General features: G+C 45.1%; 1 protein-coding gene across 1 annotated transcript in view; it reads right to left on the reverse strand.

The window, feature by feature from the left end:
* The window catches only part of SPTLC3 (serine palmitoyltransferase long chain base subunit 3), a 158,434-nt gene that overhangs the window by 40,490 nt on the left and 92,011 nt on the right, over positions 1–25,933 (reverse strand). Inside the window, exons 7-8 of the mRNA XM_014476477.2 lie at positions 14,368–14,473; positions 5,033–5,252 (exon numbers count right to left, since the gene is read on the reverse strand). Coding sequence (XP_014331963.2) covers positions 5,033–5,252; positions 14,368–14,473 — 326 coding nt within the window. The remainder of the gene's footprint in view (positions 1–5,032; positions 5,253–14,367; positions 14,474–25,933) is intronic.

Raw genomic sequence — 25,933 nt, forward strand, 5'->3', positions numbered from 1 at the left:
GCATCACTGACAAAGATCAAAGAAGTGAAACAAAGCTGGCTTTGCCTCCTAAAGGTGCGTCCTCAGTCCTCAATTTCCCTCACGAGTTGAGAAATTTCACAAAACCAAGGTCACGTGCATCCTAAGTTTGAGTAAGTGCCTCATCGGCACAGTATCACTTACTTTTAAGAGAAAGACCATCTTGTCCACAATCTTATTTCTTTCAGACTGAGTCTACTTTCTCAGAGTCTGAGTGTGTGGATGGAAGTTAGCTTGCTTGTGTTCTTCAGAGAGGGGAGCTCCCGGGGGCACCTCAGCAGAGCATCTTCAGGGCAGCCTTGGCTCCTGGTTTCCGATTTGCTCCTATCACTCGCCCACTGGATGCCATGAGCCCTGAATGAAGAGTTGGCTTCGGTCCTAGGCAAGGAGAGTCTGGGCTGTGTTTTCCCTCAGGGAGGGTTAGAGGTCTTCTCAGACTGAGATTTCCAAGACCATTAGGAAGTACAAAACCCTGAACCTGGAGTTCAAGGACAAGAGTGGCTTTTCTGAGGAAGTCGGACAGGAGGCTCTTAGGGTAAACATCTTGGCATTCATTCCATGACCCCCATCTCCTTCAAAGGGCTGTTAATTCCAGCCAGGGCTGAGCATGCAGAGCAGAGCTGGCTTCCGCCTTTGGTGCCAGGCTTCTGGGCTAATGTTCACACCAAACTCAGCTGCTCTCCCTCGGCCCCTCCTCCAGAATCCCAGCCCTGCACCCTATCAGCCCTGAGGGTCACCTTTGCTGCATTCAGTTGCAAATCTCTGGTCTCATGGAGGCTGTGAAAGCCCGTGGTCAGCTCCAGGCATGCAAGAGGACACGGGATCTGTGCCTGAGAGAAATCTGGACCCCAGAAGCTGGGGTCTGTGCTGTTGACCCCATCTCCTCAGCAACTGGGTCAATGCAAATTAAAAAAATAAGGAAACCAGCCCCATCAGCTCAGGCTTTCTTCAAAGAAGAAGGGAGGGAGCTCTGACAGGTGGAGAGAAGTACCTGACATTTCACCTGAAGTTCTTGAAAGGATAGAAAGCTTCAGTGTGGGTTGTTCATGGCTCAGCTACAGCAGCTCCGAATTCACAGTGGGCAAAACAGTGAAACCCAGCTGGCTCTTGAGAGACAGTTTTAGCAGTTTCCCTGGGGTCAGGAGAGTTGGTTGGCCCAAGGCAGACATGAATTTCTAGGACATTTTGTTACTGGAAGGCTGGGATGAAGACAAAATCTCTACTCTCTGAGGTTGTATCTTAGCACCAAAGCAATTTTTCTCTTGTGTGTTTCCAAATATTTTTTCTTCTGTGACACATCTGGTTGCTAATGCATGCACTTCTGACCTTGACCTGCTCCATAAAGATTTCTGGAGCCTCCTAGAAACTGTTATTAAGATTACAGTCCCTGCACATTGACATTTAAAAAGAGAGTTAAGACCCAGAGAGTTTTATCGTTTTCTAGATTTTGGGACCCAAGTGATTATTTCACCTCTCAAGATTTACTAGGAAGCCCAGGAACATAGTGAACTTGAAATTATCAATAATTCAGAAAAATGTAAAGTCCTAGTGTGTACACTTTAACTTGTTTATGGTTAGTTTTGTTGCCTTTGTAGAATTTAATATCTAGAATGTTGGATATTTTGTAATACTTCCTCGAATTGAGATATCTATTTAAAAATATTCAGAAAAACGTATGTAACATGAAACTCTGAAAACTGAATTCGAATTATTTAAACAGATACTAGAAAGATTTTTTTCCCAAAGATTTTCAGCATTTGCCCAATCCTATGTCCTATCAATTAAAAAACAAATTCAAAGTGAAAATTCTTCACAAAATTCTTCAAAGTCCAGAGGAATTAAAATCCATGATTTAAATGGAAACTATACATAATTTAAAATTAACATAATTTAACAAGTTAAAGGCACAGAGGAGCAGATACTAAGTACGATTAACTCATGAGCTCATTAGGCTGGAAGGAAACCAGCCTGTGACCTGCATTTGTCACAGGCTCACCAAAATGACTCCAGGCAGGTGTTTTTATCTGTACTGTGCTGTGCTTAGTCGGGTAAGACTCTTTGGGACAGGCTCCTCTGTCCATGGGATTCTCCAGGCCAGAATACTGGAGTGGGTAGCCTTTTCCGTCTCCAGGGGATCGTCCCAACCCAGGGATCGAACCCAGGTCTCCCACATTGCAGGCGGATTCTTTACCGTCAGAGCCACCAGGGAATCCCAAGAATACTGGAGTAGGGTAGCCTATCCCATCTCCAGGGGATCTTCCCGACCCAGGACTCAAACTGGGACCTGCTGCGTTGCAGGTGAATTCTTTACCGGACTGAATTTTAAACCATCAGGGAACAACACGAGACACTCTCTCTGCTGTTGCTGCTGCTGAGTCGCTTCAGTCGTGTCCGACTCTGTACGACCCCATAGACGTCAGCCCACGAAGCTCCCCCGTCACTGGGATTCTCCAGGCAAGAACACTGGAGTGGGTTGCCATTTCAGGCCTCATATCCTGCTCACCCTCCACGCCTTGAAAACTGCCCGGTGTTTTCTTGGTTTTTCATCTTCCCAGTTCAGGGCTAATAGGTCTCTGCCAAACACTCTCTAATTCTCGCTGCCACCTAGTGGTAAATTCAGAGACTGCAGTGTAAAATAGAGGGAGAAGGGGGAAGGAGCGGGATGAGACATCCTTCTGGTTTCAAGTATGCCAAGAAGCTGTTTTTTAAAGAACAAAAAATGATCCACATATTTTTCTTCTTCCTGATTAAGGCAAATACTAAATATTAATGATTTTTACAATGGTTCCTTATCTACCGCAGATCAACAGAAGGTAGGTAGGCAAGAGCAAATACACTTTAAAAACAGCCCGCCTGCCTTCAGGATGGGGAGTACGTGAGAGAGTGTACTGAGCTGGGCGTGAACTGGCAATCGGGAGCCTCTGTTTCCAGCGGGTAACCACATGCAGGAACTCTAAGGGGGAACATGATGACAGCTGCCGAACTTGACAGCATTTCAAGGATCCGCTCACTTCAGTTTATTCAGGTTCCCTCGGCTCAGGAAACAGAGTTACGCTTGGTGAAAAATCTTGTAGCTCAGAACTGCTGCTAAAGTCATCACAAAACTGCAAGCTCACAAAACGAAGTAGCCTGGGCGAGGGCTCACCTACATTTAGGACCCTCTGACCCCATGGGAGCCTGGTGGGCTGCCGTCTCTGGGGTCGCACAGAGTCAGACATGACTGAAGCGACTTAGCAGCAGCAGCAGACCCCATGGCTTCGACAGTCGAGGAAGGGAACGTCGAGCCTCGCGCTAGACTTTAGCTGAATTCTGTAAGATCCTGGGCATTCCCTATGTTTTCAGTACCCCTCGATGAATTCCCGCAGGCCTGTGGAAGGAGGCTGAACAGCAGTGCTTTGAGCTCAGATGAAAGTGGCGCTTTTTGAAGGGCGAAGGTCACGGGGAGCTCTGAACATTTTTAGCGTTTGTGCCGCGTCTCATGGCAGGGTGGGTTGCGCGCAGTAAAATCTGCCGTTTTAAATCATGGGCTTTCCGCACCCGGACTGTGTTCAGCTGTCCTCCCTGGTTTGTCTAGCTGGTTTACCAGGAGTCTGAGCTCCTATTCCTGTTGGTGACAGTGAGGAGGAATCGGGAGTTTTAGAGAAGCCACAGGCCATCTGCATACACTGCTGTGCCCTCCCCGGGGGAGCCAACGCCAGTCCCTCTGGGGCAGGTGTACAGCTGGAGGAGAGAACCATCAGGGCTCTGGTGAAACTGTTGTATGATGGAGCAGAGAACTGGCTTTTTGAGCCCTGAAAGTCAGGTTTTAATATTTCATTTTCTTCCTCTCGTCTTCTTCCCTCTTCTTTTAAAAGCTTTTCAAAAATTTGTTTCATTTTGGTGACCTCCTGGGTGATGTTGGCAGTGGAATGACAGGGATAACACTTAGTCTAATTCCATCAGCTCAGAATCTTCAGTCACACAAATAAGATATGAGAGGATGACAAGATTAGACTCATGGCTTATCCAAGACTGTGGGAGAGAATTACTTGGCAGAGAAAAATCTCTTATGGACCTAGAGACTGTCATACAGAGTGAAAGAAGTCAGAAAGAGAAAAACAAATATTGCATAATCTCTTATATGTGGAATCTAGGGAAAAGGTACAGATGAACTTATTTGCAAAGCAGAAATAGAGACACAGATGAGAGAACAAACATGTGGATACCAAGGCGGGCAAAGGTGGGTGGAATGAATTGGGGAATTGGGATTGGCATATATACATTCTTGATACTATTAATATGTATTAAGTAGATAACCAATGAGAACACACCGGGTAGCACAGGGAATTCTACTCGGTGCTCTGTGATGACCTAAATGGGATGGGAATCCAAAAGAGAGGGGGTATTTGTGTCCGTATGGCTGATTCACTTTGCCTTGCAGCAGAAACTAACACAACATGGCAAAGCAACTACATTTCAATAAAATATATAAAAAAGATCTCCAATCTTGCCACTGTTTTGTTAAAACTCTGAAAACCCACATGTTGTCGCAGAGGGTCAGTGTCTTCAACATCTGACCTCTGCCGCTGTTCCTACCAGCCACCTTAGGTTTTTCCCAAACTACTTACAGTTCTGCAGCATCACTTCTGTGGCTTGGTAAACAGCATTCTCTTTTTGAAATATGACCCACACACCCCCTCGTCACCCTTGGGCTACAAGACTGACAGTCTTTCTGAGACTTCTGAGTCTTTCTTCTAAGTCTTTCTCTCCTTTGCACTGTCTTTGCCTATGTACACAGCCAGAGTTGTCGTTTCAGGATCACAGGATTATTCATCACAAGAACCTCTGCACTATCAGAGAATGAGCTCCTTGACCTTCTGGGCCTCCCATGCCTGTGAACCCATGCTGCCCAGGCCGCCTTAATCAGTCAGGTGTGCTAAACTGAACTGAAGCCCTCAGGGAAACCAGAGGACCCCCAAGACTGCATTCCCAGGGCATTCAGGTTTTAAATAGATGCAAGGAATCTGTCTCTTACCTTCCTTCCAGCTATGTAACCTCCTGCGGCTCCAAAGCTTTTGGTGAATGTGCCCATATATACATCAATATCTCTGGGGTCTAGTCCAAAGAACTCCACCACACCCCGGCCGGTGGGGCCCACGGACCCAATACTGTGAGCTTCATCCATGTAGAGATAAGCCTTGTATTTCTTCTTCAGAGCCACGATATCGGGCAGATGCACGATGGAACCTTCCATGCTAGGGCAAAAGAACAAATGCTTGTCAGCAGTGAGCATCCGCCAGGGAGGCTCTGTGTCACTCTCCCTTTCTGCCCTGATACCAAACAGGGATAACTGGGCAAATTTTATTTGGTGGAGACGTGCTCTCAATCTTGTACGGCTGCTCTGGTTTCGTTTCACTGGGGGGAAATTAATATACAGTCAATGGATTTAAGTGCTTTGAGTTGTTAAAGCTAATTCCCAAGTAAATACTTAGCTCACTGTGCTATTAATTAGCTTATTTGTAAAGTCAACTAGCATAACTAGACTGATCAGACTGGATTCCAGGTATTTTGATAATTTTAATTACATTGCTCTATGTCAATGCATCTATATCAGCCTGCTACTGTCTATTTGGCCAGGCTTCCCAGGCTATGCTCGTGGTAAAGAACCCACCTGCCAATATAGGAGACATTAAGAGACGCGGATTAAAGCTTTCCTGTGGCTCAGACAGTAAAGAATCTATCGGCAATGTGGGTTTGATCCTTGAGTTGGGAAGATCCCCTGGAGAAGGGCATGGCAACCCACTCCAGTATTCTTGCCTGCAGAATCCCATGGACAGAGGAGACTGATGGGCTACAGTCCATGGGGTTGCAGAGTCGGACACTACTGAGCGACTGACACTTTCAAGAGACATGCATTAGATCCCTGGCCAGAACCCCCTCCAGCATTCTTGCCTGGAGAATCCCATGATCAGAGAAGCCTGGCGAGCTACAGTCCATAGAGTCTCAAAGAGTCGGACACGACTGAAGTGACTTAGCAGCACGTCTGACCTAAACTCAGTGCTTGACTTGCTGAATATTAAAGGAAGGAAGTAAAAACACACAAAAGGGACTTCCCTGACAGCATGGTGGATGAGAATCCCAGCTGCTAATGCAGCGAACACAGGTTCGATCCCAGGCCTGGGAAGATTTCACGTGCTCCAGAGCAACAACACCCCTGTGCCACAACTGCTGAGCCTGTTCTGCAATTCCTGAAGCCTCTGCTCTGCAACAAGAGACGCTACCTCAATGAAGCCTGTGCATCTCAACAAGCAGTAATCCCCACTTGCCCATGAGAGAAAGCCCGTGAAAAGCAGTGAAGACCTAGCGCAGCCATAAATAAATTAAAAAAATTATTTTTAAAAGAGAAGATCAGCACCGAAGTTACAGGGAAAGGCACTTCTGCCTAATATAAGGAACAACAAACAAACAAATAAAAAACACACAGAAGAACTTGAAGACATCATTACCAGGGAAGTCTCTTAAGAGATCACAGTGTTCATTAAAGCACAGGAGAAAGGCCTTAGGCTCTCCTGTTGAGTCCTTACTGAACCTGAAGGCTTATTTGAGGTGTCTGCTGGTATCCCCTCTCTTCCTTTAGGGCAATGCTTCTCACTTGTGTGAGCATCAGAATCCTTTGAATGCTTTATTACATTCGAATGGTTTGTTACAAGGCAGGTTTCTGGGCCCCACCCAGAGTTTCCAGTGGGGGTCTGGGGTGGGTTGAGAACTTGGGTTTCTATCAAGGTTCCGAGAGATTCCAGGATTTCTGGCTGCAGACAACACTTGAGAACCACTGCTATAGATTAACTTTTGTTTTAGCCCTAAGTGCTTAATTTTTCACAGCAGTTTGCAATTTGGTAAATTTCCTTGGGGTTTTAAATTGCAAAATCACTTTAAGTTCTCCAGCAAAGGGAAAGACAGGAGGCAAATAAGCAAGTAAAATGAGCATTCGTATATACATGGCACCTCTGGAACCCAATGGATTTAAAAGAACTTCTGTCTTCAGTCAGTTCTCAGGACATCTTGTGAGCTGTGTTTTCCCACACAGTTTTGACTGCGCCGTCAGCTAAGCTCTATGAAAACACACAGACTCACACTCTCACCCCCATGAAGGAGCTTGTCAAACAATTCAAGGAACCCATCAGTTTAGTTCAAGAACTAGTCAACTGATGCAAACAGAGACTTGACCGTCTCTTCTTCTTAGTTTATTTATTAAATTTAATGTATTAAGAAAATAGCTTAAGTGTTAGGTCCATTCAGTCAAAACAGTCCAGCTGTTGGGTAGTCACCTAGACCAATGGGGAGTGGATGATCTTTTTAAAAGAATCATCTATACATGTGTTCCCCATCCTGAACCCTCCTCCCTCCTCCCTCCTCCCTCCCCATACCATCCCTCTGGGTCATTTTGATATTTGGCAAAACTAATACAATTATGTAAAGTTTAAAAAAAAAAAAAAAAAGAAAGAAATAGAAAAAAAAACAAAAAAAAAATAAAAGAATCATCTATTATTTATTTAACTTTGGCTCTGCTGGGTCTTCATTGCCGCACGGGCTTTTCTCTAGTTGCGATTCACGGAGGTGGCTCCTGTTGTGCAGCGCGGGCTCCAGGCCTTGACAGCGGCGGTACTTGTGGCACCTGGGCTCAGTTGTTGCGGCTCCCAGGCTCAGTAGTTGGGGTGCACGGGCTTAGTTGCTCTGTGGCGTGTCGGATCTTCTGGGATCAAGGATTGAGCCCAAGGCTCCTGCGTCGGCAGGCAGATTCTTTACCACTGAGCCACCAGGGAAGCCCCACTTTTTTTTTTTTTTAAATGGATTTTATTTTTCAGAGCAGTTTTGAGTTCACGGCAAAACTGAGCAGAGGGTATAGAGTTTTCCCATATGCTGTCTGCATCACACAGGCATAAGCTCCCCCCTTGTCAACAATACCTACCAAAGTGGTGCATTTCTTTCAGCCAGTTGACCGCCACCGGCAAGTCACCATCTAAAGCCCGCAGTTTATACTAGAGTTCACCCTTGGCATTGTTCGTGAAACTGAGCAGGGCCTTGTGGGGCTCCTGGGCACAAAAGCCTTTCTGTCCCCTGTTTCTTGTTTCTAGGGAATAGGCTTCAGCCTTCATAACTTTTCCTGAGTTCCAAAGTGTTAGCCACTCGGTCGTGTCTGACTTGTGACCCCATGGACTGTAGCCTGCCAAGCTGCTGTGTCCATGGGATTCTCCAGGCCAGAATACTGGAGTGGGTTGCCACGCCCTTCTCCAGGGGATCTTCCCGACCCAGGGAACAAACCCAGATCTCCTGTGTTGCAGGCAGATTCTTTACCATCTGAGCCACCAGGGAGCCCATAAGCTGCTAATCAGGGAAGGGACGGGGTGCAGGGAAGAGCAGTCAAGAGACAACAGAGCAGCCTTGGGGCTGGGTTCTGGTTCTGCCTCAAGGGACACACACAGTGTCTTTGAGCTCTTCTGCAGAATTAAAACCCCCAGGTGGAGGATGTTAAATACTTGATGACACATTCTTCATTCCCGAGGTCACAGAGTGATGCCCTCATCAGGAGACCACCTGAGGCCAGAATACAGGCCCTGCACACACACCCTGACCCCCAGAACCCTGCCTTGGAACCACTGCTGTAAAACTCCTCACCAAATCCCCCCAGGTTGGGACCCACAGTTTTAAGGGCATTATCCCCTTGCGTCCCACTTTGCCTGGCAAAGCAATAGAGCTATTCCTTTCTACTCCATCCAAAACTCTGTCTCTGAGATTCAATTTAGCAGCAGTGCACAGGGGCTGAGTTTCATCATCATACACTCTATGGGTTTGGACCAATGCATAATGATGTGTACCTGTCATTATAATACATACTACTTTTTTTTTTTTTGCCCTAAAATATCTGCTGTGCTTCACCTGTTTATCCATCTCTCCACCCAACTGCTGGCATCCAGGGATCTTTTAGCTGTTTTCATAGTTCTGCCTTTTCCAGAACATTATATAGCTGGAATCATACGCTATGTGATGTTTTCAGATTGGCTTCTTTCAGTTAGTAAAATGCATTTAGATTTTCTCTGTGTCTTTTCATGACTATAGCTCATTTCTTTTTAGTGCTACAATTCCACTGTCTGAATGCACCACCAGTTTTGCTGATTGAAAGACACTTTGGTTGCTTCCAAGTTTTGGCGATTATACATAAAGATGCTACAAACATCTGTGTGCAGGGTTTTGAGAGAACAGAAGTTTTCAGCTCCTTTGGGTAAATACCAAGGAGCAAGATTGCTGGATTTTATGGTAAGAGTATGTTGGTAAGAAACCACAAAACTGCCATCTAAAGTGACGGGACCACTTTGCATTCCCACCACCAGTGAGTGGGAGCTCTGGGTTCCTGCATATTCTCACCAGCACTTACTGTTGTCAGTGTTCCAGATTTCAGCCTTCTAATAGGTGTAGTGGTATCTCATTGTTTTAATTTGCATTTTCTCTGATGGCATACGATGTGAAGCATCCTTTCCCGTGCTTATTTTTATCTGCACAGCTTCTTTGGTAAGGTGTATGTTAAGGTCTTCGGCCCATTTTTTAAATTCAGTTGTTTGTTTTCTTATTGTTGAGTTCTAAGCATTCTCCTCCTTGCATCTTTTAGATAGCAGTGCTTTATCAGATCTTTTGCAAGTATTTCCCCCAGTCTGTGACTTGCCTTCTAACACTCTAGATATTCTCTTGCAGAGCTGAAGTTCTTAATTTTAATGAAGTCCATCTTATTTGTGCTTTTCACAAGGTCATTCTGAATGGATGCTTTCAGATTTTAACAACACGAAGATCATAGAGTCATCTTCTCTTACTTAAGTTTGCAAGTTAATTCCAGTATTTTCTTAGAGTAATTGCTTGTTAAAGTTATTGCCATTGATGGTGAGTCCAGCCCTCTGACCCCATAAGCTGAGGTGGTAGTCACATCATTTACTAATTCAGGACTTGGGCAACTTAGTTGCTGCTCTCTGCCTCAGTTTCCTTGGGTGTAAAATTAACACAATGATAGCACACTGCTCACAAAGCCTCAATGTGAATTACTAGAAATAGTACTTGTAAAGTGTCTGACACATAGTGGGCACCCATTGGGTTGCTCTTGTCCTCAGGAGGAGCTTAGGAGGAAATGGTAGCACTGGGGCCTCATTTGAGAAATTGGGAGCCCTCTGTGTTGACTCAGGAAGGAGGCATATGGGTGTCATACCCAGTACATGGATGGATGCCCTCAAAATTCTAGAACCTTCTTCTTACCTTTTAAAATGTTGTAAGTTGGTAACACAAACACACTAAAAACCTGACATGTCACAAATAGCCATTTTTTGTTCTGGAACTGAGTTTGGCAGGATCCAGAGTTCACACTGAACACTTTGCAGACACTCTAGGCAGCTAATTAGTCATCTTTGCTGGTGCTGGTCTAGCTGATGTTAGGAGTCTGTCTACCTGGTTTATATTTCTTCCTCAAAGATTAATGACTCAGCAATACTGCTGATTCCAGGAGTTAATGCAGGGCACACAAGAGTTCTAGAGAAAACTCAGTTTTTATAAAGAGTGATATTCATCCACAATAAGTTTTCATTTTCTCAATGTGACAAAATTTGAATTGAATCTTTCCCCATAGTGGTATATTGAGTTTGGTTTGTACTTGAAAAGGCTATCTATGTTATTAAAATTGCTGTCAAAGAATACTGTGCCAAAAATGATGAAAAACAAACAAACAAACCTAAGAACAGTATTTTCTTCTTGAGTGGAAGGTCATATTTTCTTTTGGTTTCAATAGAGGGGAAAAACAAAACAAAACAAAACTAAAATACAACCGTAGGTAAAAATAATTTCACTTGTTAATTGAAATCTCTCTGCAGGGATTTGGATTATTCTTAAACCAGTAAGCCAATGAATAATCTCTTTATATCTTTTCTGTTACATAATGTATTAGCTAAGTGACAAGACTCCTTTTTTAAATCTCCCTCTCACCACCTTCTCCTCTGTGTTTAAACCATATTACCCACTGGCATGACTGGGAATTAAGCCACTGGTTTGCCAACTTACAACAAAAATCTCCTTGGAAAAATCTCCTTGGTGGGCCCAGAGTATAATCCAAGAGAAGAAAGGTGGAAAGAGAGGAGAAAAAAAAAAAGGAGCTGAAATTAATTAAAAATCAAGTAACTACTGTTTTCTTTTCCTTTGTCTTTATTCATTTATACCATAGGGATAGAGGTTAGACTTTACTACTGAAGTTCTCAGTTCTTAAACTTACATTATTTGGGTCAAGAGAATGGCTTATATTCTTAGAGACAATGGCATGCTGAGATTCCAACATTTGTTTATATATGTAGCTTTGGATATGACTAGATAGTATTTCTTGATTAATTTTATTTAGAAAATTTAGGCTCCAGCTATACTGGTTTATATCCAAGGTTATTTTGGACCCATCTCCCATTTCTAATGTTTCCTTGGTGGCTCAGGCAGTAAAGAAACTGCCCACAGTGTAGGAGACACAGATGAGATCCCTGGGTCAGAAGACCCCCTGGAGAAGGGAATGGATATCCACTCCAGTATTCTTGCCTGGAGAATTCCAGGGACAGACGAGCCTGGCAGGCTACAGTCCATGGTGTTGCAAAGAGTTGGACATGACTGAGAGACTAACACTTTTCACTTTCCCTGACTGTAGTGTATATTTGAATGATTTTAAAACTTCTCGACCACCATGAATGGACTACTGGGCTTCCCAGAAACACAAAACTAGAAGAGAACGACTTTAAAAATAAGGAAAATGCAGATGAGAACATCAAAACAATACTATTGTACTTCTGAACCCCAGATCATGGAACTCTAGACTTCGATCTCGCTATTTTACAGATAAAGAAACTAAGCCCTAAATGGGTTGATGAGGAAGGTCAAATGGATGCCTCTGCATTTTCCACGTTCACTTCATCGGATGCGGGCACATGGGCAGACTCTTTGGTTATTGGGTCTCTATCCCTGCAGAGCCACCTGGTTTGAATCCCAGTTCTGCTTTATCTCAGTTACCTTCCCTGGGGCAAGTTATCTAGATCTTGGAACCTGAGTGCCTCCATCCTCACAATACCCTCAAGAGTACTGGTGGTGCCCCCCACATGAAATGTTTAATGCGTCAATGCGTAGGCACTTGATAAATGCATACTTTGTCCTCTGACACCCATTCTCCAGGTGTCAGATAGCTTCACCATGCAGATGGCTTACTGTTTTCTGAACTGTGTCTTCCTCAACTGAAAATAAATTTAATGATGAGGACTGCTATCCTTGATTGTGGGTTTACTCTGGGCTGGGCTTCTGCCAAGCACTGGCATGTATGATCTCATTTAATTTTTACAAAGGAATTCTATGAAGGACACATAGCTATAGGCAGCAACACAGGATCTGTGCCCACATCCAGGCCTCCCTCCAAATCCTGACTCCCCTGTCTTCTCTATATACATATTAATACTTTCATGATCTATGGATGGTGGTAGTATCATTGCTATTACTACTATTATTATACCTGCTGTTGTGGAGTTTATTGACTTCTAGGATTTGGTATCTAGACTTTTCTACCTTGATAACTACCTTGAGACTGATTTGGCTAACTACTCTTTTGGGGAGTTTTGAAAAAATTGATTTATGTGAGCTGTCTGTGGTAGGGGGACTTTGCCCATGGGGCAAACCACAGACAGAAATTAAAAGGATCTGAGAGTGAAAATTCTAAGGAAGATTCACGTGGATGTTAACAAGGTATACACCCATAATACATCTCTGGGAAGTAGCGGTGCATTTGTTGATTGCTGATTTTGCTGATATCAGGTAGGACCCAGCCCCAGCACAGCCATTACCAAGGGGTTTCTTTCTGTAACTGATGGGACTATTTGACAGTGAAATGCCGGTGGTCCGCTTAATTCAGCCATAATCAAAGTACTCAGAACACACAACTTCCTTTTAGTGGAGCTGAGTTCTGTTTGTTTGCAATTGGGTTCTGTTATTCTGCTTCAGGGAGATGCCCATCTCTGGCTCAGCTGATCCACCCTCCCACCAGTCCAGGCCTGACTGACAGGTGTTTAGATAAGGGCTCTCCTCCCAGGCTGGCATCTGGCACAGATCTCACAGGGAGAAAGACCCAAGTTGGAGGTCGTGACAGCCTGAGAGTCAAATCGAGATTATTTCCTAAAAGTCGCAAGTTCCGGGCCTGTGGTTGGTTACATGAGTCTACAGCAGGGCTTCTCACCCTTGTTACCGTTGGCATGTTGAGCATATTGCAGGGCCCACCCCGTGTGCTGTAAGGGGGTTGGCATCATCCCTGGCCTCTGCCCACCTGGGGCCAGCAGTGCTCTGTTGTGGCTGTGACAACTGACAATTGACAGGTATGCTCGGGTGGTGCCCTTGGGAACGGGAAGAAATGCTGCTCCTGATGGCAGACTTCCTTCGCAACCACATTCCCTCTTGTTGGGAATTTAAGCCCTCACTCCCTTCCTTGAAATATTGTTTATCTTTCCATAATTATATCATTGGAAGTATCACCCTTGATTCTTCTGACTTTAGGACTGAGCATTGATTTAGGAATGAGCAACTTCGTTGACTCATGGATTAGGGCATCCGACAGAAGCCGGGTTTGGGGCAATTTCGACTTTAGTAACAATCATCAATTTGGAGAATGAAGCAAATTCAATTGCAACCCTCAGTATGAAAGTGCAGTTCTGACCGGCTTAGAGGATGTTGTGTCTGCTCAGCCCACAAGCTGAGAGAAGACTGAACATGTCTTCAGATGCAAAAACCATCTCCTCTTCCCAGCTCTGAATCAAGAATTGCGCTCCGGGTTAGCCTTACCTTGAGGAAAATGTGCAGGCCTTTTGTGTTCTGATGCCAACTATTGGCCAAGTTCAAGGAGCAACTAGACTTTGGGTGCACTGTTGAATTAGGGGCAGCTGAGCTCCCATCAGCGGTACCTACTTTCTTGCCTTTGTCGTAAAGGCAAAGAGTGTTCTGAAGTTGAGTAACCCAGCCCCAGAGGTCTTTGAAACTGTGGGGCAGCCTAGGGTAGTGGGAGGAATCAATGCAAGCTAGCACCATTAGTCAGGACATTTCTGAAGACACTTTCTCCAGTACACCAGCCTCTGAGGTGCTGCACCATATGTATGGTCATGGACAGGTCAGGTGAGCCAACCCCTGACAGCTCACATTGGTGGCTTTGGCTCAGGTCCCTTCCTCTCCCCTTTATCTCATTCGTTTGTCTCTTTCACTAGGAGAGGTCAGCCTTGCCCCACTTGTCAGCTTGCTGTGCGCCTCAGTGTGTGAACAGGTCTCTGGTTGTTCACCTACCTGTAGATGCCCTCCACTAGGATGAGAATCTTTCTCCAAGCTCTGCGGGTTCGAGGCTGGCCGTAGATGACTGCATCTCTCAGGAGCTTCTCTAGGCTCTGCACGTCTTTAAATAATACAAAAAATTTGGAGTCATGAAAGGGTTTTTCTTTTCTTCCTTCTTTTTTTTTTTAATTATGGAGTAGGAGTCAGATATTTTACACTCAGGCTTGGGCCTGAATTTTCAGAGAGCAAAGCTGGAATCAGAGAACAACTGGAGGGGAGAGAGCAGTCTATTTCTTAGTAAAATTTAACTCTGACAAGATGAGAAGTTGGGTTTCCAAGCAGGGAGAATAAGCCTCTAGTGGAGGTATTGATACATGGTTTCACAAGCTCTTCCATGGCGCCTTTTAGAGATTGAAAAAATGCACGAAATGCATTTCTTAGGCTGAAGATTTGTTGCCAGGTTAAAGCTAGCCTGGAGAGATGTCATCATCTAACACTCACCAGTCGATCCTTTATGCACCATCTTGGAAGAGTTTAGCTGGGTTTGCTGGAGTGGCAGCGTGTTTGGCCGGCAGGGATCTCACTGCCTAGGCTTTGGGGGGTGGGTGAATGGATGCGGCGTGGAGGCCACACTCTGGAGTAAAGCGGTCCCAGGTTTGCTTCAAAACTTTAAGGCAGTGTCATTTTCATGTCACTTATCTACCAGGGGGGCTCAGACTTCAGACAATATGAAGCATCGTCTGGGGACCTGGTTAACGTGCACACCCCCAGTCTCAGCCCTAGAGGTTCTGGACTAGTTGCCATGGGAGGGGGTCCACAAGTCTGGTGCATGGGGTCTTGAGACTCCTGGATCCATCACCCAAAGCCAATCCTTTTTTTTTTTTTTTTCAATGAAAATTCTCTACTTTGATTTTAACATTTTTAAATTAACTTTTTAACTGAAGTATAGCTGATTTACAATGCTGTGTTAGTTTCTGCTGTATAGCAAAATGAATCAAGCATACTTATACACGTATCCACTGTTATCTAGACTCCATTCCTATACAGAAGATCTGTATTTTGAGCTACATTTTCCAACCACAGTTTAGAAAAATGCATAATGACCTCAAACCCAGCATTTCCAAGGTAGAACTTGCGGCAGGTGCTATTATTGGCCCTAATTCCTACCCTCCGCACATTCGAGTCCTTTGACATGTAAGCTCACAGCCCTCCCACTAAAGAGGTGGAGGATGTTTTCCTGCTTCTGACTTGGGTTCAGCCAATGACTTGGTTTGGCTAATAGGATCCAGGGAAGAGACAGCAGGCGAGTTCTGAGTATGGCCTGAAGAGACCTTCTGTGTTTCTGCTTTTCCTCTTGTGCTTCTGCCAGTAACAGGAAAAGAACACTCCCAGGGCTAGCCCAGCTGGTCCCAGGAGGGGCCCAAGTAGGACAGTTAGCCCAGCCCATCTTCAGTCACGTGTGAAAAATCAGGGGATATTTACTGGGTGCTACTGAGGGTTCGAGGCTGTTTGTTGCAGGAACAGCAAATGAACGCAGCCTCCCAAAGGCCCTTCCTAACCTAGCTCCTGGCTATCTTCCTGATATTATTTCTCAATATTCTTCAACACACAGCCTCTCATCTGTCTTACACACTTTCCCTCTCTTGTCTGTTTGGAGAACATCCACCCATCACGCAAGACTCCACTAGAGCTCTTTTGGCCAATACAGCAGGCTTTCTTTCTTCCTTGTGTCCTTAATGATTTATATATATAAATTGCCTTCTCCAGTTATACATATATGCATTCCTTTTTATAATCTTTTCCATTATGGTCTATCAGGCTGTTGAACATAGTCTCCTGTGCGCTACAGTGGGACTTTGTTGTTTAAGATGATGTGGTAAACATACACAATGGAATACTACTCAGCTGTAATAATGCCATTTGCAGCAACATGGATGGATGTAGAGATTAGCATATTAAGTGAAGTAAGTCAGACAAAGACAAATGCCATATGACATCACTTATGTGTGGAATCTAAAAAGCAACAGAAATGAACTTATCCAGAAAACAGATACAGTCTCGTCTATTCTATTTTTAAGCACTCATCACATTGCTCATTATTTGAGTTCACGTCTATCCTCCAGGGAAGGCAGGGACCTTATCTTATTCATCCTTTTAGCCTAGTCCTAATGCTCAGTGTTCAACTTCACTTTCACTTCACTTTCATGCATTGGAGAAGGAAATGGCAACCCACTCCAGTGTTCTTTCCTGGAGAATCCCAGGGACGGGGGAGCCTGGTGGGCTTCCGTCTATGGGGTCGCACAGAGTCGGACACGACTGAAGTGACTTAGCAGCAGCAGCAGCAGTAGCAGCAATGCTGTGTTAGAGCTAATTTGCTATGTAATAGTTGAATCCTTTATCTTTTCACAGAAAGGATTGTAGACCAGGAAACAGGAAAGGGAATGACACTTTGGGATATAAATATGAATTATCAGTAAGGACAGTTTCCTCATGCTTGCAGTAGTATTTCTTTAAGTAACTGTCTTTTTAGCTTTTGTTTTTTTTTTTCTAATTTTATTTTATTTTCAAACTTTACATAATTGTATTAGTTTTGCCAAATATCAAAATGAATCCGCCACAGGTATATATGTGTTCCCCATCCTGAACCCTCCTCCCTCCTCCCTCCCCATACCATCCCTCTGGGTCGTCCCAGTGCACTAGCCCCAAGCATCCAGTATCGTGCATCGAACCTGGACTGGCAACTCGTTTCTTACATGATATTTTACATGTTTCAATGCCATTCTCCCAAATCTTCCCACCCTCTCCCTCTCCCACAGAGTCCATAAGACTGTTTTATACATCAGTGTCTCTTTTGCTGTCTCGTACACCGGGTTATTGTTACCATCTTTCTAAATTCCATATATATGCGTTAGTATACTGTATTTATGTTTTTCCTTCTGGCTTACTTCACTCTGTATAAAGACAGGCAGATACATCTGAGTCATGACCTAAGATGCAGTATGTTTCTGCATCATTGATCACTAGAGGGCAGCCAAGGAAACAAAAAGCAGCTTTCTTTGAGAATTTCAGGGATAACAGCCCTTCACTTTTATTGACTTTTTGCTTTCAGCTGGGCTCCTAAAGTGTTGAAGGAACCCTTGTGCTTGGAGAAACCAGCTCCCTTTCCTGTAAGCCGCTGAAGGCCAGTTAGTCTTGGAAGAGAATAAAGAGATGATGATTCAGAGAATAAAGAGATGATGAGTCTAAGCAGAACTGTTTAAAGGGCTTTTCCTCCTGGGACTTGGAATTTACAAGTCTTTATACAGAAATAATACATGATGAATGTGATTCCAGTAATAAAAGAAAACCCAAGTGAACTAAATTATAAGTCATTTAAAAATCAATATTCTCCCAGTAGTTAGTTGCCTAGGGAAGAGATGGGAGATTGCAAAGAGGCAAACTTCTGGAGAAGAATAGAATGATGACTGCTGTCTTAGTGGGGATATCACCACTGTAGATGAACATCAAAGTTTATCACACTCTATATTTGTAATGGAAAAAAATCGATATTCTAAGCTTTTGAAAAACCTGCACATGCCTAGATTATCATACTCTTCATGGAGAAGGAAATGGCAACCCACTCCAGTATTCTTGCCTGGAGAATCCCAGGGACGGAGGAGCCTAGTGGGCTGCCGTCTATGGGGTCGCACAGAGTCGGACACGACTGAAGCAACTTAGCAGCAGCAGCAGCAGCAGCAGCATGCAGTCAAAAAGGTCACATACATCTTAGAGGCTGAGTTTGGGAGTTTAAGTCAACACCGCTAAGGAAAAGAAACGTTTCCATCCATTCTTCTAATATCAGACAGCCTGCAAATGCCATCGATGTGTTTGCCACATTTTGCAGACAGCAGGGAACTCATCGTGTTTGTCATGAATGGACAGCTCTTTGGGGAGAAGTTTTTAGCAGAACTTGAGAAGACCCCTGGTGTCCACCCACCATCCTCGCGCAAAGGGAGAATCAGTCAGTCATGTTTCCCCCTTGGGGGATAAACTAGCTAACCTCTTTACAGAATCACTGAGGCTAGACACAGAGAGGTATGACCTCACTCACTGTAGGATTCTGGACCCATGGTAACATCTGGTAACATGGTAACATTCTGATTCTCAGGTTCTTACTGTATAATTCTACAGTGTGGGTTACAGACCTGTAGGATTCAGGGGATTATGGCTTATGTTCTGCAGGCGTTACGAGAGTCTACTGTTTCAGCAAATCATGTGCTAACATCTGCAAGGGATTTTTGAATAATAATACTTATTAAAGTACTTATACTCACATTATGTTAATCCCTATGACACCTCTGAGAAGTAGGCAAGAACAATTAGGTTTTGGCTGTTTTCAGATAAGCAAACTAAAGTCAGAAGTTTGTCAAACCAATAAAACCCAAAACAAAGCCAAAAAAAAAGATTCAGACTAAACAAATCAGTTTCTGGTCAGAGTATAAAAAAAAACTTGAGTTAGGGAAATTAAAAGAGTACATTTGACGCTGTCCAGGTGCACCCACAGGGTGCTATCGTACTGTGTTGTTACAAAGTCATAATGACACACTGTGGACTTGCAATCATCACAACGTTGAGTAACAACAATGCCTGAGATGTTATTCACCACCACACCTGGCTCATCAAGGTGGGTTCCTTTGGTTTGTGACAGGATGAGAGAAGGGAGCTGGCATGGTGGGTGATGAGATGTAGCCTGGGGGCTACATTCTGGCTCGAAGCTGCCCTAGTTTGTCACCAGTTAAGGAATTAGTAAATCCCAGGAAGAGCCCATCTTTGTGCCCAAAGCGCCAACCAGCTTTAGGTGGCAATGACTGTCTGTGTCAGCTCCTGCACCTGTTTTTGAATTCAAAGTCCTGATAATATCAGCAAGCTTCTGGGATCTACACAGACACTGAGAAGAGAGCCCAAGTCAAAGACGATTGCAAAGAAGCCGTAATCATCTCAGAAGGCAGGTTCGGTGTAATTCAAAGAGCCTCTTCCTAGAGATTAGAACTGGGTCCCTGGCCTCTTTTTAACTCCCTTGTACAGTGCCGACACGGTTTCTCCTGCCACAGCCGCCTCTTTCTTCATCTCTTGTGCAACTGAGCTTTTGTTGAGACAGGAGAACTTTGTCCCCAGCCATCCCTCACTGCCCCGCCCTGCTGGCTCATCCCGGGCCGCAGTGGGGGCCGCATGGAAGGCTGTGCTTCCCAGACGCTGCCCAGTGTGCTGGCAATTCACCTCCACCCCCCAGAGCTCCAGGAAACCTGCCTGCAGTGCATTTGGATACATCCTCTGGCTCCCTGCTCTGTGGGATGCTTGCCCAAATCTTTTCATGCCTACAGACAAAAGATACTCAGCAGCTCAATAACTGCTTCTTAAGTGAAAAGATGGTTGGATGATGAAGAAATGCTACTTGTTTCTCTTTCTAATTCTTCCGCCCACCCATCCCCTAACCCCCCGCCCCACGTCCTTGGGTTCCTGCAGAGACACTCAGTGGCTTCCTCCAATATTGAGCCCAAATGTGAACTATCAAGCAACAGATACTTAAAGCAACTGTGACTGATGATAAATTATTCTTTTAAAAGACTTTGTGTGTGTGTGTGTGGACGATTTTTAAAGTCTTTATTCAATCTGTTACAATATTGCTTCTGTTTTAAGTTCTGGTGAAGATCCACAGGGCATGTGGATCTTAACTCCCGGACCAGGTACGGAACCTGCACCACCTGCATTGGAAGGGGAAGTCTTAACCACTGAACCTCCAGGGAAGTTCCCTAGTCTTACTTATAAGACGGTTTGGGGGGGACTGCTCCCTTGTGTAGCCTTTGGGGGGAAACATGATCATAATGGCCACTTCTGGCAAGCAAAGCAAATGTTCTTCTCAAGTCACATTTATGGAGTCTCCTCCGCAAGATCGGTGAGGGCATTTCTGATGTCCTGGAGAAGTGATGCCTTTGCAAAGCAGTTTGGTTACATACTTTGGTTCAGGTCTTCTGGATGGATCTATAAATATGGGGCAGGTATCACGTGGCCTTTTGTAAGTCAAAGAAGCAAGGTGAGGTTCCTGGAAGAGGGCAAAGGGCAGCAGGGAGGAGAGGAGTTGGGTTGAGGTTTGAGGGTGTGCTGGTTGCTGGAGGCAGGGGAGAGGGTCATTGCAGAAATGTCTGGCCTTGGGGACATGAGATGAGCAGACAGAGTCTGCATAAAGGGACAGGGTGTCCCATGCACTCAGGTTCGGGGCCTGATACAGCAGGGAGGTCTTGGATCCTCAGGCAAGGGCCTGTGGGAATAGACTGAGTGGGATCCTTGGGTGAGTGGGATCAGGGCAGGAAGGTGAGCCTTGACTCGGGGAGCAATGTGGGAGCCTGAGTCAGCACCTAGATGCTATGTTTCAGGTCATGGGGCAGCCAAAGGTGCCCAGTGAGTGCTGCCTGCCTCCGCCTGACCCAGCTGCCCTGACCCGGGAGAGTTGCATAAGAGATGGAAGCCGCAGCCTATTGCGTACATCACCCTTCCATCGGGGGAGGCATGGAGTGGAAAGGAGGTCTAAGTTCATTGTGTTTCAAAGGGGAACTCTGAACTCAGACCCCTCCTTGATTTACATCTCATCTCTGCCTCTTTCCAGCTCTGTCTCTGAACAAGTCACCTCACCACCACGTGCCTTTTTGCTTCATCTGGAGCAAGGGGCAATTGGTAGGTGTCTTGTTATGTAGCTGAGGTTGAAATGAGTGCGTGCATGTGAAAGTTTCATTCCAGCAAGGGTTCAATACTCTTACTGTTAAAAGGTATAGAGGCAATTGCTTTATTTATTAAAGTGAAAATCTAGTTCAAGAGCCTGGAGATCTAAAAGGCTGTGGCTTGTAAAGTAACCTAAGTGATGTTTATAGGTTTGACCTTCCACTCAAATGACACTCGTGAGCCCTCAGAAGAGGCAGGGCCCCGAGTGTTCCCACAGACACTGCATCCTTTGTTCCCCGTCCTCGTGGCCTGTGAATGCTTCTAGAAAGAATCCCGGGTCTTCCTCTCAACTTTTTTTTTCCCCAAACCACTCCAAATTCTTGGCCTGCCCATTCCTCTGACCTCACGCAACTCTCCTAGTTGAAAAGACTGCTTCTCCTCTTCAAGACCAGCTCCAGAAGCCCTTTGTGACTCGCTCGAGTATGGAGCTTACGCACACCTCTCTGCTCCAGGTGTGGCCTAGCGCCTGGAACAGCAGCATCACCTGGGAGCTTGTTGCAAAGGCAGATGCTCAGGCCCCTGCCCAGATCTGAGTCTGGACTCTGCATTTTAACAAGTCGCCACACAGTGCTTCCTTGTACATTAAAGTCTGCTGCTGCTGCTGCTAAGTCGCCTCAGCCGTGTCTGACTCTGTGCGACCCCCGTCGAGGGCAGAGGGCAGCCCACTAGGCTCCTCCATCCCTGGGATTCTCCAGGCGAGAACACTGGAGTGGGTTGCCATTTCCTTCTCCAATGCAAGAAAGTGAAAAGTGAAAGTAAAGTCGCTCAGTCATGCCCGACTCTTAGCGACCCCATGGACTGCAGCGTACCAGGCTCCTCCATCCATGGGATTTTCTAGGCAAGAGTACTGGAGTGGGGTGCCATTGCCTTCTCCGTCATTAAAGTCTAGGAAACATTATCCTAGAATCTACATCCTATGCATTTACCAGTAAAGTGAGCAGGTTCAGAAAAAGCAAAAACAAAACTCAGTTCTGATTGATTTCCACAGACCTCTGAAAGCAGAGGTTGACCTTTCCAGAAAGTTGAAATTCACCCAGGATTTGAGGTCCTGGAATTCTCAGGGTGATGATATACTCAGCCCAGAGGACGCATTCACTAAAGGCCTCCAGGTACCCCACGGTGCTTGGACCTATTTCCTCAACGCACCAGAATCATGAAGGAGACCAAGCCTGTGGGGCCCTGGTTGGAGCTGATGCGTTGGCCAGTGCTGTGAAATGGCTGGAGAGTCTGTTTTATGGCACTGATGAGTCACAAATACAAACTAAGTGTTGGCTGTTTCCCTGGAGCTACCCGCAGTAGACGGTGCAAGGAGATATTTTTAGCATGGTGCCAGAGGCCAGACTCCAGCTTCTGGGTTAACAGGCTGCTAACAGGATAAGACATCACACTAGACTGATTTTCACATGAGAATCCATGTCTCTCTCTGGGTCCTCCATGGGGTCTGGCAGTAGCTGGACTTAGCGAGAGTGGAAGAGTATCATCCAGAGATGTCCATGCACCTGGGTCTTCTCACTGCAAACACAGGCTATTCTTTGTCCAGGAGATTTCTTTCTGGCTGCAGGAGTGTACTCAGCCTGAGTCAGGACAGCCCTCAACCAACCAACAAGCGGGAACTGGTGGGTAAATCCTGCAGCTCCCACTCTTCAGGTGGGGTGACACTGAGGCAGCTCACTCTGGTGCCCAGAGCCTCCTGGTAGACTTGCTCCCCGGTTGTCTGTAGTGGTAGACAGCACACTCTTTCCTGGCTGCCTCCCTTCCCTGTCTTCATCCCCTGCTCATCTGCCTGCATCCTGGGATCACTTCCTCAAGAAAGGACCTGCCTTCACATCATGTCTCAGGTCTGGTCCTGGGGAAAATGAACCAAGACAGGAGCAACAGACTTGGGTTTGAATTTTGACTCTCATCGTATGTTGTGTGTGTCCTTGGTCAGGTCATTCAGTCACTTTGAGCCTAGTTCTCCCTTAATAAGTGAGAATAGTGAAGAGAAATATAATCTGGATTTTTGTTAAATTTAAATGGCTGATTATATAAAAGGCTTAATACAGTGCTTAGCAGCAGTGAATGTTGAATAAATGATCATTGGGATCTCAACATGGTTGTCCCTTGGTATCCACAAAGGACTGGTTCCAGGAACCTCTGTGGACTCACAAATCTACAGATGCTTAAGTCAGTTATATAAAATGGCATAGTGCTTGTATATAATCTATGTACATCCTCCCATATAATTGAAATCATCTCTGGATGACTTATAATACCTCAGTTCAGTTCAGTTCAGTTCAGTCACTCAGTCAGGTCCAACTCTTTGCAACCCCATGGACTACAGCATGCCAGACTTCCCTGTCCATCACCAACTCCCGGAGTTTACTCAGACTCATGTCCATTGAGATGGTGATGCCATCCCCCTTCTCCTCTTGCCCTCAATCTTTCCCAGCATCAGGGTCTTTTCAAATGAGTCAGCTCTTCGCGTCAGGTGGCCAAAGTATTGGAGTTTCAGCTTCAACATCAGTTCTTCCAATGAATATTCAGGACTGATCTCCTTTAGGATGGACTGATTGTACCTCCTTGCAGTCCAAGGGACTCTCAAGAGTCTTCTCCAACACCGCAGTTCAAAAGCATCAATTCTTTGGCGCTCAGCTTTCTTTATAATACCTAATACAATGTAAATCCTGTACAAATAGTTGCCAGCATGTGATAAAGTTTTGCTTTTTAAAAAATTTTGTTTGTTTACTTACTTATTTTTTAGCCTTGCCAGGCCTTCTTTGCTGTGCATGGACTTTCTCCAGTGGTGGCAAGCAGGAGCTACCCTCTAGTTGCTCCTCCGCATGTTGGATCTTCCAGGACCAGGGATTGAACCTGTGTCCCCTGCATTGGCAGGCGGATTTCTAATCACTAAACCCCCAGGGAGTCCAAGTTTTGCGTTTTTAACTTTCTGGAAAATGTTTTCCTGAATAATTTCAGTCTGTGGTTGGCTGAATCTGATGACTGTGGAGCAAGCAGAAGTGGAAGGCTGACAGTAACTGTCCACATCTGCTATCTGCTGCTGCTGCTAAGTCGCTTCAGTCGTGTCTGACTCTGTGCGAGGAAGAGCTAATCCTTGGTGATAGATTCTGCTAAAAATAGACTTAAGTGTTGTTTATTTTTCCTTAGAGAATATTGCCTTCCTTTCAGAACTTTCCTTCTTTTAGTCTTTTCAGTTCCTCATTCTAATTTGGGGGATTTGCCTGGAAAATCCCAAGGACGGAGGAGCCTGGTAGGCTGCAGTCCATGGGGTCGCTAGAGTCGGACACGACTGAGCGACTTCCCTTTCACTTTTCACTTTCATGCATTGGAGAAGGAAATGGCAACCCACTCCAGTGTTCTTGCCTGGAGAATCCCAGGGACGGGGAAGCCTGGTGGGCTGCCGTCTATGGGGTCGCACAGAGTCGGACAGGAACGACTGAAGCGACTTAGCAGCAGCAGCAGAGAAATGATGGGGGCTTCCCCGGCGGCGCTAGTAGTGAAACAACCCGCCTGCCGACGCAAGAGACAGGAAACGCGGGTTCAGTCCCTGGGTCAGGAAGATCCCTTGGAGGAGGGTGTGGCAACCCACTCCAGGATTCTTGCCTGGAGAATCCCGTGGACAGAGGAGCCTGGTGGGCTCCAGTCCACGGGGTCGCAAAGAGTTGGACTTCACCTGGAGGACTTAGCAGGCAGGCGGGGAAATGATGAATAGCTCAAAGTTACTGGTCAAACCCGGTCACATAGGATTCAACATTTTTATGACGGTCTGAATAGTCTTAACTATACTTCAGTTCAGTTCAGTTCAGTTCAGTCGCTCAGTCGTGTCCGACTCTTTGCGACCCTATGAATCGCAGCACACCAGGCCTCCCTGTCCATCACCAGCTCCCAGAGTTCACTCAGACTCACGTCCAGGTATATCTTTTTTCCCATACAGAATATAAAAATTCAAGGACCCAGAACTCTGATGAATTCATAGTTACTCTAATAACAAGCAAGTATTCTCTGGTATTAATCTACATAAAAATAGGACCTCTTCTCCCTCCAAGGTCAGGACAGTACCCTTAAATGTAAGCAGAGGACACAGGTGAAGGCAAGTCCAACAAAGTGGAACACACAGTTGTGTGATACCCCATAATCCTGATGTTCAAGAACGTTCCAGTTTAGGTGGCCATTCTTTTTTCCAATGAGTCAGACTTTATTCATTTGTTCACTTCTTTCCTCTTTCCAGTAAAGAATTGCACCAGTCAGTTTTTCTTGTTCAGCAATCATGTCACCCAGTTAACAAAAATACTTTTCCCCCACGCAAACCACTATCGAGTTCTTTCTCATACTGCAATAGACTCTTCAAGCCCAAATGTAGGATTTTACATTTGTCTCAGCTACATTTGATTTTATTTGTGTGACATTATTGATATTTTAAGAGTTTTTTTTTTTTCTTTGCTCGTGAAGTGCTACATTTTCCTCTTTTCTTGAAGCCACCTTCAGTTTTGATAAATAAGCCTTCCATTTCTTCCTCAAAGCCTTGGAACATGCCCATCAGACAGGGATCAGAGAGGAAGACTTTTTCTTTTCCTATTAAATAGTAGTTTTAGTGATATAGAATCCTATTATTTTCTGTTGACCAATCATGATACAGTGGTATTAAGTGAATAATAGTTATGAAATCACAACAGTAAAAGATGTTTATCAGTTTTCACAATCAGTAGCCAGACCAAAAAAAAAAGATAATTACAATTGCAAGCCATAATGGAAATATGATTAACCTAGCAGTATAAAATAATTACGCACAATTTGGGGGGTTAGGCGGAGTGATGTGGTAAGTGGGAGT

Source organism: Bos mutus, chromosome 13 (assembly GCF_027580195.1).
Source record: "Bos mutus isolate GX-2022 chromosome 13, NWIPB_WYAK_1.1, whole genome shotgun sequence".
NCBI classification, from domain to species: domain Eukaryota; kingdom Metazoa; phylum Chordata; class Mammalia; order Artiodactyla; family Bovidae; genus Bos; species Bos mutus.